The sequence below is a fragment of the Watersipora subatra genome, chromosome 7 (assembly GCF_963576615.1).
Source record: "Watersipora subatra chromosome 7, tzWatSuba1.1, whole genome shotgun sequence".
Taxonomy (NCBI): Eukaryota; Metazoa; Bryozoa; class Gymnolaemata; order Cheilostomatida; family Watersiporidae; genus Watersipora; species Watersipora subatra.
The window spans coordinates 44,145,936-44,161,620 of record NC_088714.1 but is presented as its reverse complement, the minus strand read 5'-3'; the positions used below and the strand labels follow the sequence as shown (position 1 = coordinate 44,161,620).

The 15,685-nt window shown below is 36.5% G+C and overlaps 1 protein-coding gene across 2 annotated transcripts in view; it reads right to left on the bottom strand.

Annotated features, from left to right (window-relative positions):
* The window catches only part of LOC137399358 (integrin alpha-8-like), a 90,196-nt gene that overhangs the window by 13,373 nt on the left and 61,138 nt on the right, over window positions 1-15,685 (bottom strand). Inside the window, exons 2-9 of one of the 2 annotated variants that reach the window (XM_068085438.1) lie at window positions 15,027-15,499; window positions 13,837-14,183; window positions 5,946-6,102; window positions 4,678-4,800; window positions 3,171-3,284; window positions 1,588-1,725; window positions 1,036-1,205; window positions 216-304 (exon numbers count right to left, since the gene is read on the bottom strand). In XM_068085438.1, the coding sequence (XP_067941539.1) occupies window positions 216-304; window positions 1,036-1,205; window positions 1,588-1,725; window positions 3,171-3,284; window positions 4,678-4,800; window positions 5,946-6,102; window positions 13,837-14,183; window positions 15,027-15,294 (1,406 nt within the window). In that variant the 5' untranslated portion in view covers window positions 15,295-15,499. The remainder of the gene's footprint in view (window positions 1-215; window positions 305-1,035; window positions 1,206-1,587; window positions 1,726-3,170; window positions 3,285-4,677; window positions 4,801-5,945; window positions 6,103-13,836; window positions 14,184-15,026; window positions 15,500-15,685) is intronic. The other variant, XM_068085439.1, reaches the window with a different exon arrangement.

Below are 15,685 nucleotides of genomic sequence, written 5' to 3'. Positions count from 1 at the left end.
GAAAGGTATCTATGCAAGGCATCATAACTGATGTAATGATATTAGTACAAGTGTGAGTTATACTCTCATGTTTAAGTTTTTATTAGGAGTAGACAACTCCTGCAGTTAATGAACACATTCTTGTTTTGAGATTACCAGTCGTTTTCAGTTGCACCAAACAGCTTACATGCAACGGACATGCACCACTAGCTAAATATACAGGTAGAGAATCTCACTTGTTATCATCGACATCCATGTTGCCAGCTATCGACCAACCAAATGTATACAATGGTGGACTCGTAGATACATCTTCAGAATATATCACCTAAAATAAAGCTGTTTTGTCAGATATTGTACAGTAAAAATGATTGTATTGGAGACTTACGCTCAGACCCTGACATGTTATGAGCAAACAGATAATAATTTTTGGTTATGAAAATCTCGACTTATTTCGGTCTCAAATTTAAGGGAATTATGGGAATGGAAGAAAATCACAAGAGCTGTAATAGCTGAATAAAAAAAAGCTAGAATTTTAAATCTGTGAATACAAAAAATGTGCAAAACCTATTTTTGTAGAGACAATATGTACAGACTTGTTGTACATATTGTACCACAATTGTTTTGTACATCTTTGAAAGTCTGTTCAATTATTGTTGTACACAATAAGTGTACAGACTTTCAAAGATAAAATATTTTTATAGGCGATAATCTGTAGCATAAAGATTTTGTCAGGAAAGAACTTTGTTAACAGTCTGCAGTTTAACCATTGATGGGCAAACCAAGAAGAATTCTATTTTAATAGTTAAAACTGGCTTTTTAATCTTTTATCCATGACCTTTCTAAGATTTTTAAAAATATTCACTAAACAATTAAGGAAGTTTTACCAGAAGTAACTCACAGTTTCTACGTCACAGTTAAGGGGTGATAATAACATGTATAATCGCTGATTGACTTCTAATATATAATAAATACATATATGTTAAAACATCATATTAAAGTATTCCATGACAGTTGCAAGAGAAAATAATATAAGCTCCAACCAGATACACTGTGTACCTGTATTGGACTATCAGAGAGTCCTTGAAAAGAGCCAGCATAAAGGAAGACAACTCCCCGCTTATCAGGGCCTGCATAGGGTGCCCCAACCATGAGCTCATCATAGCCATCAAGATTAAGGTCTCCTACATTAGCAAGCGACATGCCAAACCTGCCATACGCATCTTCTCCTATAATATTGATAAATGTATTATAGAACTTACACATAACTGCTCAGTTCTCCTTTCATTGCTTAGGAGCCACCTAGCAGGATGATACAGCAACATAATGTATAACACGAGTATAACGAGACAAATACACAGAAATATGTAAAACTCTGTTAGCCATTGATACAGGATTCAAGTAAACGGTGAGTTATACTATGACAATGCTGTACTATAAATAAATATTGTACAATATTAGTATGTATTATACATCATTTACCAAAACATTTTGAAAAATCATTAGGTGAACTAGCTCCGAAATTCTCTCGTTTTTTTCATCTAAGCAAATGATATCGGTGTGGAGAATACAACAGAGAAAAGTGACTCTCACAAGAGCTGAGTGTCTTACCAGTGGCGACCTCTGAATCGGTAAAAACTACCTGTTGACCTGCTTTGCGCTGATAGAAGGCGTGTACCTGACCCACCTCTGGCATTTCACCATGAGCGTAAAGTGGAGAACCAGCCACTACATCATCTCCCGCTGTACCTGAAAAATGAGCAGTAATTCCAGCCACGTTGCCATACCTTGAATGTGTACCGCTACAACAGGCCAAGCAGTATCTGTACACAAGCTACAACTTGCAGTACCTCTATATGTCACATATAATCTACAGCTTGCAGTACTTCTATACGTCACATATAATATCCAACTTGCAGTACCTCTATACGTCACATATAATATCCAAATTGCAGTACCTCTATACGTCACATATAATATACAACTTGCAGTACCTCTATACGTCACATGTAATATACAACTTGCAGTACCTCTATACGTCACATATAATATACAACTTGCAGTACCTCTATACGTCACATATAATATACAACTTGCAGTACCTCTATACGTCACATATAATCTACAACTTGCAGTACCTTTATACGTCACATATAATCTACAACTTGCAGTACCTTTATACGTCACATATAATCTACAACTTGCAGTACCTCTATACGTCACATATAATCTACAACTTGCAGTACCTTTATATGTCACATATAATATGCAACTTGTATCTCTATACGTCACATATAATCTACAACTTGCAGTACCCTTATACGTCACTTATAATCTACAACTTGCAGTACCTCTATACGTCACATATAATCTACAACTTGCAGTACCTTTATACGTCACATATAATCTACAACTTGCAGTACCTCTATACGTCACATATAATCTACAACTTGCAGTACCTTTATACGTCACATATAATCTACAACTTGCAGTACCCTTATACGTCACTTATAATCTACAACTTGCAGTACCTTTATACGTCACATATAATCTACAACTTGCAGTACCTCTATACGTCACATATAATCTACAACTTGCAGTACCTTTATACGTCACATATAATCTACAACTTGCAGTACCTTTATACGTCACATATAATCTACAACTTGCAGTACCTTTATATGTCACATATAATATGCAACTTGTATCTCTATACGTCACATATAATCTACAACTTGCAGTACCCTTATACGTCACTTATAATCTACAACTTGCAGTACCTCTATACGTCACATATAATCTACAACTTGCAGTACCTTTATATGTCACATATAATATGCAACTTGTATCTCTATACGTCACATATAATCTACAACTTGCAGTACCTCTATACGTCACACGTAATATACAACTTGCAGTACCTCTATACGCCACATATAATGCAATCTTTGAGTTATATGAGGAAATAGAACTTGTTTAATATTGCCAAATGAAATCTACTGATAAGCTTTTGGCAATATGACCTAACAAAGGGCTTTGACATTACTAGGTCAAGGAGATCTAGAGAACAGCCGATGCCCCACTCTTAGTTACCAAAAACTCTCATGTAGTGTCTACTATAGTTAAAGACAAGGTATTGAGCACAAAACACCAGAAAAGAGAATACAATATTGATTATTTCTCCAGGCACTTACCTTCAAAATTACCAACAGCAATGGCGTAACCAAAGTAGGCACCTGGTTGATAACCAGTGATGTTAGGAAGGACTGCCAGTTGATCCACTTGCTGTGACCAGAATACAAGTTTTCCTGTTAGAAACGGTAAAGAATGGCTAGAAAACAGTCCCGACCAGTATAGACCATGATATAATTAGAAGTTATGCATAACAGCGATAGAAACAGTTGAGATAATCCACTCTAATCTATATCGAACCAGCAATGAGCCTCTTGCAAACTATCACTTTATCGGCCACTACAACTGTAAGAATACTAGCGGTGGGAAACTATGCATACTGCATGTCAGCATTTTTTCTTTCACCTCCAACAGTAAGAGAAATATTAGCAATCTGTCAGTTCGATTTCCTTAGATGAAAGGTGAGAGGAGACCATTCTATTCATGTTAATCCACCTTGTTTTTCACTTCACCGAATATGCAAATTTGAATCAGTTGACTTCTTATCATGTAGCCATGATTCCGAAGCAACATCCTATAGATCAATCAGTGCGATAAGCTTCTGTAGCAGACATGCCAGGGGAAAAACAGCTAGAGAACCTAGCGGCTCTATAGATATGTTAAATTTTTCAGCTATCCTAGAACTATGGTAGTGCAGAGGGTTGTGAAAAAGCCAAGCGTGTATAACAATGACTGGTGTCATGGGGCTCAAACACCCAAACTCGTGGTGCATTACAGCCACAGCTAAACAGACCTCAGTATCTTTGTCTTTTTCCGTAAATCTTTCATGTTTGATTTCAGGATTGCATTTTTGGAACGGTTGGTTTCCATTAGAAACATTTCTTTTACCACATACTTACCTTATGAACGAGCTTACAAACAGAATTTAGAAATTATTAGTTTTTTTTCTGGAAGTCCTAATTAAGAACAAATCATGAGGAAAATGGAAAAAGTTACACAACAGTTCACAGGCAAACTATGATTTTGAAAGGAATAGCAACTTCTATAGAAACATCTTCAATAGATGTAATGTCAGTGACTCTGCAGTGGTAGATTCTCATTGGCCATTTTTGAATGAACATTCTTATCTGGATAATGTATGAACTTCAATATTCAGACAATGTCATTAAAACTCCCTAAAAATTTAATTACATATAACTTGAATGACATTGTCAACAGTGACTTGCCTGCATTATCAAAAAACTTGGCACACAAATTGTGGTTGTGGGAGGCTAAATGATGGTTACGTTGCAACTCCACTAAATGATATATAAAATTTCAATTTCAGCCTATGTTCTGAAAAGCTATAACCGGAGTTGCAATGATCAAAATTCAGCTACTGAAATATTTACCATAGTAAATCAACAAGCAAATAAGGTACTTTTTGTGATAGGAAATCAAGATAGACATTATTGAAAGAACTCCTAAGACCTTTGGTACGATCTATTTTAATATCAGAATAGCATAGAGTAAACACATTCCACAAGCTAGTCCAGTAGGTTAGGTAGGTACAGCCTGTTAGTATTCTACCTTTGAGTTGGTTAGACCTTGGCATAGAAACTACGTAGTCAACTGTGTCAGGGTTATCATCAAACTCTCCAAACTTGATATCCCAAGACATGTAGGAGTTATCATCTACTTGGACTCCAGCTTCTGCAACAAGCTCAGCCACGTGACACGCAGTCGTACATACACTCTAAAACACTACAAAAGGGGCGATTAAACAATGTATATCGAATACCGGATATCAAATATTTCCATTTACAATGAAACCTCTGCTTACAAAAGACTCTACATACGGAACTTTGAAGTTACGAAACGTTTTTTGCTAGAAAGTTTGCTTTACTTTCGAAAGATGTTTCTAGACACGAAAGGCTTTTTGTAATTTGGCGCATTTGTTTGTTTCATATCTTGGTCTGTTTGCTTACCTCCGGTGCAACGTATCTCACCCAGTTTCATCCGCTAGCAAAAGTGAGTGAACAAGAAGTTCTTTGTTTTCGTTTGTTGTATAAGTTGGAGCTATCATGTATCCCATACAGAGTAGGGTAACTTTATTTTCTAGCACTTTTTTGTACGATGACATAGTTTTCCAGTTAGTGCCGACTAAGAAATACAACAAATTTGTATTTAATCAAAACCAATCTCTAAGAACGATGACTCCATTTTTAGTCAAGGACAGTAATTAAATAAAAAGCACGGCTTTAGATCTCAATCGATCTTTATGGGTTGTAGCCTACGCTGACCGACCTTGGACCACAAAACAGATGCGTTTGACTAACATTGAAAATTTTATTATTGGATTCGTCATGAGTCTTCCTTTATCCTGTCTGACCATTTATCATGGAGAGTACTGTGAAGAAGATAATTCCACATTTATAGAAACGTAAAGGCCTCAATGATTGTTTTTCACATGCAAAACATGCTTGGAGAATCTGAAAAAATCTTAATGTATGAAAAGGAAATGCAAGCTCGAAGATTAAACAAACAACAATGTGTGATGCGATGGCTATCAATAACATACGACACTAAAACCATTTATAACGCTGCAAGTCAGATTCTTGATACAATTCATGAGAGCAGACAATCCTATCATGGTTGGAGAAAAGCTTATAAAGTCACTGAATGTCATGCTATATTAGCCAGTCTATTAGCTTCTCTCACAAGACGTTCCCGAGGAACTGTGTAACAAGGTAATTAAGCAGCAATATTGAATCTCTTCTTGACAGGTCGTCTGACAGCAAAGAAGTCCACTAGACTTTATCGGGCTGCCGATATTTCCGAGTAGTAATTTCACCTACTTGTCGACACAAAGTCTTGGTAATCATTAACTGGAGATGCACTGTAGAGGGAACCATGAAAATAATAGTTGCCAGGAGCACCGATTCCGAGCTGGTTGTTTGGTCCGAGAGCCACAGAGAAGCCACACATTCCATGTCCAGTCTTGTGGTAGCTTGCCTGTGAATATTTAAATGATTTAAAATAAGTTATTGTAAATCCTAAAATGGCGGGAAGACGTGTATAACTTTTGGGGTATAATATTTTTTCGTAGTTCACCAACCTCTAAAACTAGAAAAATATGCCCAAGTCTGAGCTTCTAAAGTGCCCCCAGTATCATGACCAGCTGGAAATACGGAAGGCTAGGGAAAGAGATCAAAGCCTGTAATTTTGTACCTGGCCAGCAGCGGGTAAAAGACAAACTGCCTAGGCCCTAGGCGTCATTGTATTAATTTTTTGAAAGTCTAATCACAAATTTAGATAGAAACTGAAATACAATAGCAAGAGACAGTTGAGTCAGTTCACGAGAGTCAACATTCGTAAAACGCATTCGGATTGGTAACCCACATTTATAGCGACTCAACTTATTTTTGCTATATAACTAGCTGTGCTACCCGGCGTTGCCCAGGTAATAAAAAAGTCTTTGGTCAGAAAATTGATTTATATTTAACACATAACAACATTTGCCATTCTAAAGTTCAAACTACATATCATGAAAAAAGTGTTAGGTGAAAAAATTTATTAGAAAATAAAAACAACTGTAAAGGCTTTCAAACTTTGTCAAACAACTTTTAAACTCATATTTCCTCATATCGTGAGGTATGTTTCGTGCAGATCAAATAAATTAAAAAACATAAAACAACTAATGTATACAAAGGTTTAGATGTAAATGTGAAATAATTAGCAAGTAATATCTAAATTAATTCGGTTTTGCTACGGTAATAATACAATTAATACAAACTGAGAAAATAAAAATCCTGAATATGTAGAATTAATAATAACAGTTCTTGCGTAGAGCTGCGTGTATATAACAAAGGTTACTGTGCCACCAGAAGCTATCCGTCAAAACTTTGAATACGGATACACTTCTACTCTATGGAGACTCCTTCAACAGAAACAATGTAATTGTCCGCGCGGAAAGAATTGGCCTTGACCCCATATACAGTTTTGGACATCACAAAAAATACTTTTTAACAAGGGCGTCGTAGCGCGTGACGGCATCTGTAAAATAATCAGCGTGCCCTATAGCTATATCTATAGCCGGAATGCAGACAAACGGACATACTTTGAGAAATATATACATAGATAACTAAAGTTTTCAAATATAGTGTCTTAGGTATTTTGACTTGACTCAATTACAGCGTGTTCACCTAAATACAGAAATTATGCGATGTAAAAAAAAATTACAACTGCATCATGTTGTATGCCAGCAGAATTACAACTGCATCATGTTGTATGTCATGTTGTATGTCATGTTGCATGTCATGTTGTATGTAATGTTGTATGTAATGTTGTATGTCATGTTGTATGTCATGTTGTATGTCATGTTGTATGTCATGTTGCATGTCATGTTGTATGTAATGTTGTATGTAATGTTGTATGTCATGTTGTATGTCATGTTGTATGTCATGTTGTATGTCATGTTGTATATCATGTTGTGTGTCATGTTGTATGTCATGTTGTATGTCATGTTGTATGTCATGTTGTACGTCATGTTGTACGTCATGTTGTATGTCATGTTGTATGTCATGTTGTATGTCATGTTGTATGCCATGTTGTATGTAATATTGTATGTCATGTTGTATGTCATGTTGTATGTCATGTTGTATGTCAGCAGTCCCTCAGTCTATGCTTGAAAGGTTATTAATGACAGCGCCGTATTATAACTGATCATGCTTTGAAAAGGGAACAATCTGCTTCTGCTAATTGGTTTTAATGTCACTGATATCCTTGAAAAGTTGCTCAAGTGTTATGACCGGTATATTGAATAAACCTGTTATCACAGGCACATTCTGCCATAAAGGTCACCTATAGATAAATTAAATGTAAGTTCTTGCTACAAATAAAAATAAGAAAAACTGGCTTTTGCGACAATCTTGACCTATGCAAATCTTAAGCTGAACCTGTTCTTGTAGGCAGACAGTGTGAATTAGAGCTAAAACTAGACGTTCAAGAAGAACCCCCACATGCACAAATGTAAACAAAACTTTTGATGTCACGATAATTTGACCAGGGTTTAACAGCATCCAGTGTGAACCAGGTTCTAATGTTGACGTTATCAACTAATAAATCAAGACTGGGTGGGTCTAATGACAGAGCCCACACCAGACAGACATTCTCAGAGAGACATGCAATTGAGTGGAAGTAATGACAGGGTGCTCAGTACTTTGCATGAACTTCAAAGGAAGGTCTGCGAAGTTTTATATGAATACCTTCAGATACGATCACTAACAATGTTGTATCGCAAATTGGCAATGCATGGACTTTGCAAATGTCTGATGAAAAGATGCCAAGACATACATATTGCAAGTAAATATAATATATGTACATATTTATTCAAAGGGAAAAGGTAACCAATTATCCTAAGAAAGCTTGCAAAACAAATTTGAAAGAAAGTTCTAGTTTCCCTTGAAATTTCAGAAATTTTGAGAATGTATTTGTAGAGTTCATTTGGCCCGACTAAAGTTAACTAGTAGGATAGGTTAAACGTGTGAGTAACCAAACTCCCCGCAAACGACACTATGAAATGATTTGCACAATCTAGTATTCTGACTTTTCGACTTTTGTCATAAACAAGAGCTAATTAAATATGAACATGAATGTTACTTGATTGCAACATACACATTTACAGTTTATTAAAAGTTAGCATATTCACATTCAATATTATAATATTATTCTCTTGTCGTACATGCAGACAACTAAGAACTTTGGTGACATACTTACACTTCAATTATAGTGACTCAACCTTACTAAGTTACTTGGATATAGAGAATATTTCGTAGTCCTACAAATTTGGAATTTTGCGCAATCAGCCGGAAAGTTTTTCCTTACCAAATTCATCAGTGAAAATAGGTCGCAAGAACCTGGCAGAAACTTTTCCATCTATTTTGCCAACCTCATGCTCTCTATGTTTTTTAGCGAAAAAACAGAGAGCATTCCAACATACGGCGTTTTCATGATGGCTGCGATTAAATGGTCGGTTTTGAGCTTTTAAGAGCTTGTAATCACATTTCCACATATTTTAAACCTACAACACAGCAGATTAAAACATGGTAAACCTTTTGATACCAAATAACTGTAATGTGAATTTTGTTGCAAATCAACCTTTAAAGCGTTTGCGTGTTTGCGTTAAGACCGCGTAGACATAACGACTATGAATCAAATCAATGAGTATGTCAAACCAGCTAACCAAAGGAGAGACTACAAAGGACAGTATTGCAGTACCGTGTACATGGGATACTGTTCATACATCAACTCTTAGGAGTTTGTTTGAAATCATCCAGATCTCATGGGCTAATTCTGTTAGCGTTGAGTTAGCACAAAACTGGGAAGGTTTCTGAAAAAAATGCCTGATGGTATACAGTAATTACTTTCACGAAAAATGTGAAAAAGATAAGTAATGATAGTTCTAAATGCGGGAAAATCAAAATGTGGCGCAAATCATTTAAATTTAAACACAAAATTAAGTAGCATGTGCACTGGCTGAAAATCTGATAAACGAATTTGCCAATATCGACCGATAAATTTGTCCGACCAACTAAAAATGTTTTAAAAATTGGTTGAACTGCAGTTTGAAATTATTCAATTTACATACGATAGTTTTATCGCCAATCAGACCGGCATAAGTTCCACTTTTTTAAGCATAACAAGCTAATACGCCCTAATAACCAATAGGAACAGAAATATTTGAACGTGACCAATCAGCGGTGCCGATTGGTCAACGTGCTCATTTGCAAAATCAGCAAAAAGCTAACCACTTATCAGCTAGGGTGTACTCAGTGTTAATCTGGTTATAAGATTTTGCTCATATATCAAACTTTTCCTACGTTAGAACAAATATTCCCATAAGCATTTCACTTAACTCATTCTACAGCCAAAAAAGTTAGTAATAAGTACATCAGAAAATAATATATAACATTAAAATAGATGCATTTTGCAAAATTAAATTGAAAACTAAATTATATGAAACAAACTTTCTAACGATTGAGTAATTAATAAATTATTAAGCGAACTTGGGTACTCAGTGGAAAGATGGTGTGTAGGTAGAAGTAGAGACACCAAGCTAGTTAATTAGCTAGTTAATTAGTTAGTTACGCTAGCTAACAAATAGGCCTAGGCGAACTTTAAATTAACAAAGCTTATAGTTTTTTGGTTTTTATATTGCATATTTTTTATATTTTATTATCAACTATGACCAGCCTCTCGTTCACTATTTCAAGCTTCCCTTTTTCACTTCATTTTTCATTTTTCTCAATATAATTACTAGACGACATCACAAAATTTTTAAAGAACTGCTTTAAAGATGTTTGCGCATGTTTAACTATAATTTTTTGCATTAATATCAAGGAAAGCACAGATTTTTGGCGCCGCTACTAACACTCTGGCTAGTCTTTTCGGGATTCATGACTTTGAAACTTCAAGAAGAATGCATGAAGCACTGTTTTATACTATTTAAACAGCGTAGAACCGAGCTATATCTACATGTATATAAAGGAAATACATATGCATTAATTAATAAAACCATGGTTTAACAAACTTTGGGCACCATATGTTGACGATTACAGTGCATCCTCAGATTATGACATCCCTGTTTTAGAGTTTTTTCGCCTTGCGATGCGGAGCCCGATGTTTTTCCGTCTCCGCAATACGGCATTTTGTTGCCATACGACAACCAAAATGTCTCCCAAAATTCAAATTTGGCGATCGCTGTGTTGCATACACGAGAATAATAAAGATGCCGATATGCTATTCTTTCAGTTTTACGTTCGTCGTGTTTCGTAAATGCTTGATAATGCTTGAGTAAAACGGAAACTAGAAAAAAATGAAAGTAAAAATTTATTGTGCATTTTAGCGCTTAAATCTTTTGCTACCATAAGCCGATGTATAGGCTTTCGTGGTAATTGAAGTACAGACCGTAAGCCGATGTATTGGCTTATCAATAGGATTTCACTTTTCTTTTCATTACGAAACCTACACATTACCTAGACCAATAAAATTTTGTCTCCAACGAAACCACCTTGTTGTCAATCACGTGCAATCAATCAAAAATGTTTTGGATCAGCAATTCCATTTTCAATAGTTTTTCAAAACGGGAAAAACAGATCGTTATTGTCATGACAATAAGAAACTCACCGGGTTCGCTCAACGCAAAGAAAAGGACAAAGACTTTGCTCGAGTGGAAGTCACTAAACAATTTAATGCTTATTTTGTAGAGTATTCTGCTCTGAATAAGATGCTTTTACAGTAAAACAATATCTGTTTTGATTCTCGAAATATTGCTTAAATACTAGCGATATAACAATTTTTTGAAAATCAGTTTGAATTAATTTGGCGAGAATAGCGAATTTAGAGCGGTAGTGAAAGAGTTAATAGAATATTTACTATAAACTTTAAATCATTATACATAACTATATATACATGTATATATGGAAACCTCAGTGTTTGTCTTTTTGCCTTTTTCTTAAAAACCCGTATCCAGTTATAGCGATTAAAATCAAGGAATGAATGAACCGCTTGGTATTGGATTTGATCTCAGGACCTCCAGATCTAGAAGCGGCAAACTTAATCATTAAGCTACACGGAATACAATGGACAAATAGTCATTACATTGGTTAAGATACTCACAAGCCCTTGCTTAGGATTAATAATTAGCATTGTTGACAGTTGGGCATAGCAATTGTTAAGCTGACCCAAAACGTGAGTACTAGTTTAGTAAAGATTTTAGTAAAGATCTAGCTATCCAGGTAAGTTACTCAAATTCATTAAGTAATTATTGCAATGCAGGGCAGTCAACTAGTATAACTATATAGCTACATATATAACTTCAATTCGTTGGCCATGGGTCCTGAGATTGATAATGACCTTACAGAAAGAAGAAAGAATTATAATCGTAAGCAGATCATAACCACAAAATACACTAAAATTACTGTAGGTAACCATAGTTACCAATACTAATATACTATTTTGTTACTAATTTTTAATAAATACAGTAGGCCTTACGTATATAAAATGTTGAAGTTTTTACTAGAGATGCTTGCATTAGACGATTACTATGGGTTTCTATATGACATTTTCGCCTTACGATGTCAACATTGGATTGAATTAATGTCGTATAGTGGTGGTCCACTGTACTTCATAATTATGTAGAGTCAAGTACTTGCTCAGATTTGTCATCATATATTAAAAATATGTCTAGGATAGATGATTGTCAGTTGAGCCTGACTACCATGAAGTAAAACATGGACATTTATGACCACGGAAACGTTGCCAGAACGCCTTGCCAAACAATAATGGCTACCATCATCCCTTCATTGAAGATATTAAGCAGCCGTTGACAACTGCAGAAGCTAGATTTATTGCTTCAGTATTGGTGATAACCCAAATGACAAAGCATTTGATGCCATAGTATAATAGGATCAAGCTCTAAGAACAAATTAAGACATCTAGGAACGCTGTTGCCAAACTTCCAGATCACTAGCAAATGGTTGACAGAAACTGGGTACAAACACCCCTCATTTCTTTGGACTAATATAGATTGAGCAATGTGCTGATGTTGGAAAAGTCTGGATAATAAAAATTGAGTACTGTACTATACATTAAACAGCCTATACTGTCTCAAACACATACTCCCAGGCTACAATATGGTGCAATATGCATATACAGTATACACGAGGGAATAAAATATGGTTATACCTGCCATTGAGCACTGCAGTATAATATTAGTAACAGTAATAATAACGAATGAAAATAACAGTACAACACTCTGACGGAAAGCTCACGCGCGGGCATTGCTTGCGTCATCTGTCGCAAAAGCCGTCTATCGGTCAATGTTGTCGTTCTTGGGACAGACTCAGTCTCCTCGGACAATCGGTTCCAGACGTTGTCTGGACATTTGAAAGTCAAAAAAATTATGTTCAAAGAAGTGGTCGGAGCTGCCGACTGTCGAAAGGTCGGACTGTACTTCGCTATTTACTATCAGAAAGGAACAACTTCCATTCAATAACCTCATAAAAAAACTGTTTGCAGACAGTGATATACTTGAATCTGAGACCGTATCACTTCATCACCAGATCAAAGCCAGTCTAGGTCTTTTGCCATAGGGTTTTAAACGCTCACAAATCAATTGAAATTCATGTGTTAAAAAATTGTGTGAAAAGATGAAAGGCAGTATTATGTCTTTTTACCCATAGTAATAAATCGGAAAGTTACACTTTTCTAAGTTTCACATTTTTCAATGCTGTGAAGAAGTTTCATTTTTGCATAGCATTGAAAAATGCTGTGCGGCAGGGAAAAACAAGGGCCAGCCTTTGTTTCAGATAACTGCAGATAACTTAGCCACCTCTGTCAAAGGCCAGCCCGCAGAGAACTTAGCCACCTCTGTCAAAGGCCAGCCCGCAGAGAACTTGCCACCTCTGTCAAAAGCCACCCTTTAGAGAACTTAGCCACCTCTGTCAAAGGCCAGCCTGTAGACAGCCTGCCATTTTTTGTCTTTGGAAGTAAGCCCACAAAGAGCCTGCAACCTTTCAGAGAGGCTAGCTTGCCCAGTTATTAGAAGGTATCATGAGAAGAACCTGCTACCGGCGTGAAGAAAATTAAAATGGTATATGGAAATGTGACGATAGGTCCTCAGCTCCACCCATATGAGCTTGTTGATAATGGTGTGGAACCGAGATCTACCCATTGCATGAGACTCACCCAACCGGTATCACTCTCGGCTGTCGGATATACAGCTCTGTAAAACCTAAGAAACTCGTCAGAACAAGGAGATGTCCGTATGAACCTCGCTCCTTGATCCTTCGTGATCCAACAGTCGCCTGCTGGCTCTCGCTTGCTCCCTCTCGGACCGTACGAGACATACAGGGGGGCGCAGGTCGCTATGACACCCTCTTTATTTGTCGATATACTTGCTCCTAGTCGCTGATTTGATCGATCTTCAGCTACAGTGCCAATATAATTCATTTCAACCCCATCGGTAAAAACTGTTCGTTTATTTGGCCTGTCATCGACTGCATAAGAGCTGCACTGCCCGTTATAATCATCTCCTGTAATAGAACAAAGACCATTTCAGCTGTTTTTAATGTGCATCTGGACATTATTCATGAGGTAATTATGAGAGCTACAGTTAGACACTGGAAAGATTTTGACAGTTGAGAAAAACACCAGAGATGGAAGGGAACAAAGAGCCTATGACAAATTAGAGCCAAAGAACACATTATGCTGGTGAAACGTGAAATGTCCAAACCACAGCTACTAACCCCCTAGTAAAGCAGAATCACTGAAATTATACTAGGTACTTGGAAACAGTCATTGAAAATTCATCAATATTTTTCAACTGACAAGCTGGTGTCAAAAATGGTTCAGCTAGAAATTGAATCACTTTACCCTGTCACTGCCCTTGCTAGTCATGAGATGAATTGATCTTACTAGTGCTACAGGAGTGGCCATCTTAAGAACCTACACAAATTAGCCACCGATGTGAGAACTGCTACAATCAAGATATTCCTGACAATTAAAGTCAAAGAGGATTACTTAGTTTATATTCTATGTTCACATTTTGACGCAACTTTTTGTGCTCCGGAGCAAAAGAGCTAAAAAATTTTAGATGAATGTGCATAAAATGAAGACGATTTTGCTAGCTAAGGAGTGTGAAAATTTAGCGGTTGGAATAAAGAAATGAAAATATATTGGTTGTTTGCAGTCTATGTCCTTGTTTCCTGGATATCGCAATGCCATACCCTTTGTAACACGATTTACAAATTTACCTACTAAGACAAAGGTGTGTAAAATTGATGTTATTTGCACAGTGCATCTGTTGGAATATCTAGACAGAATCTCATAGAACTCTAGGAAAGCTGTGAATAATGGAGAGAGTAAACCAAACTTACCAACTGGACAACCGTAAACTGCCCCACCATTGATGATGCCGTTTGCAAGGAATGCTGACGTATTATCCCTTGGTGCTCCCACTATTACCTTGTTGCCTGTGTAAGGGTTTAAATGAAGTGCTACAGAAAATCCAAACTGCGAGTTGTCAGTTCCACGATAAAGCTTAAGTGTAGGCAGGTCGAGATTAAAAGCGGTAAGACTCGACAATAAGGATTCAATAATTAGAATGTCTGTGACGAATATACATGATTTGCGAGGTAGAAGCATGTTTCGCTAGTTCCTAGCTGCGTTTCTACATCGGTATGAATTCGGGGTAGTTCCTTAGTGTACCAGATGCCTTTGTCGGGCTAACTCAACATTACTGTAGTAGAAGTTTGATGAAACTGTCCTCAGTGGCAAGTGAAGAGCAGGATGAACAATATCTGATGATTAACAATAACCTTGACTCGTAGAAGTGATAAAGTTCACTCAGCTGTAAAGAATACACATATGACCGAGATGAGAATGTAAGAGTGTGTAAAACAATAACATAGAGATATAAATCACACTGATAATAAACGATGATCAATCAGGCCCTCATCATCACTCAACTACTGTAATGCCTCCCTGCCAGATACAATGCTCTCGTCATCAGATAGGCAGATGCATTGTATGCGGG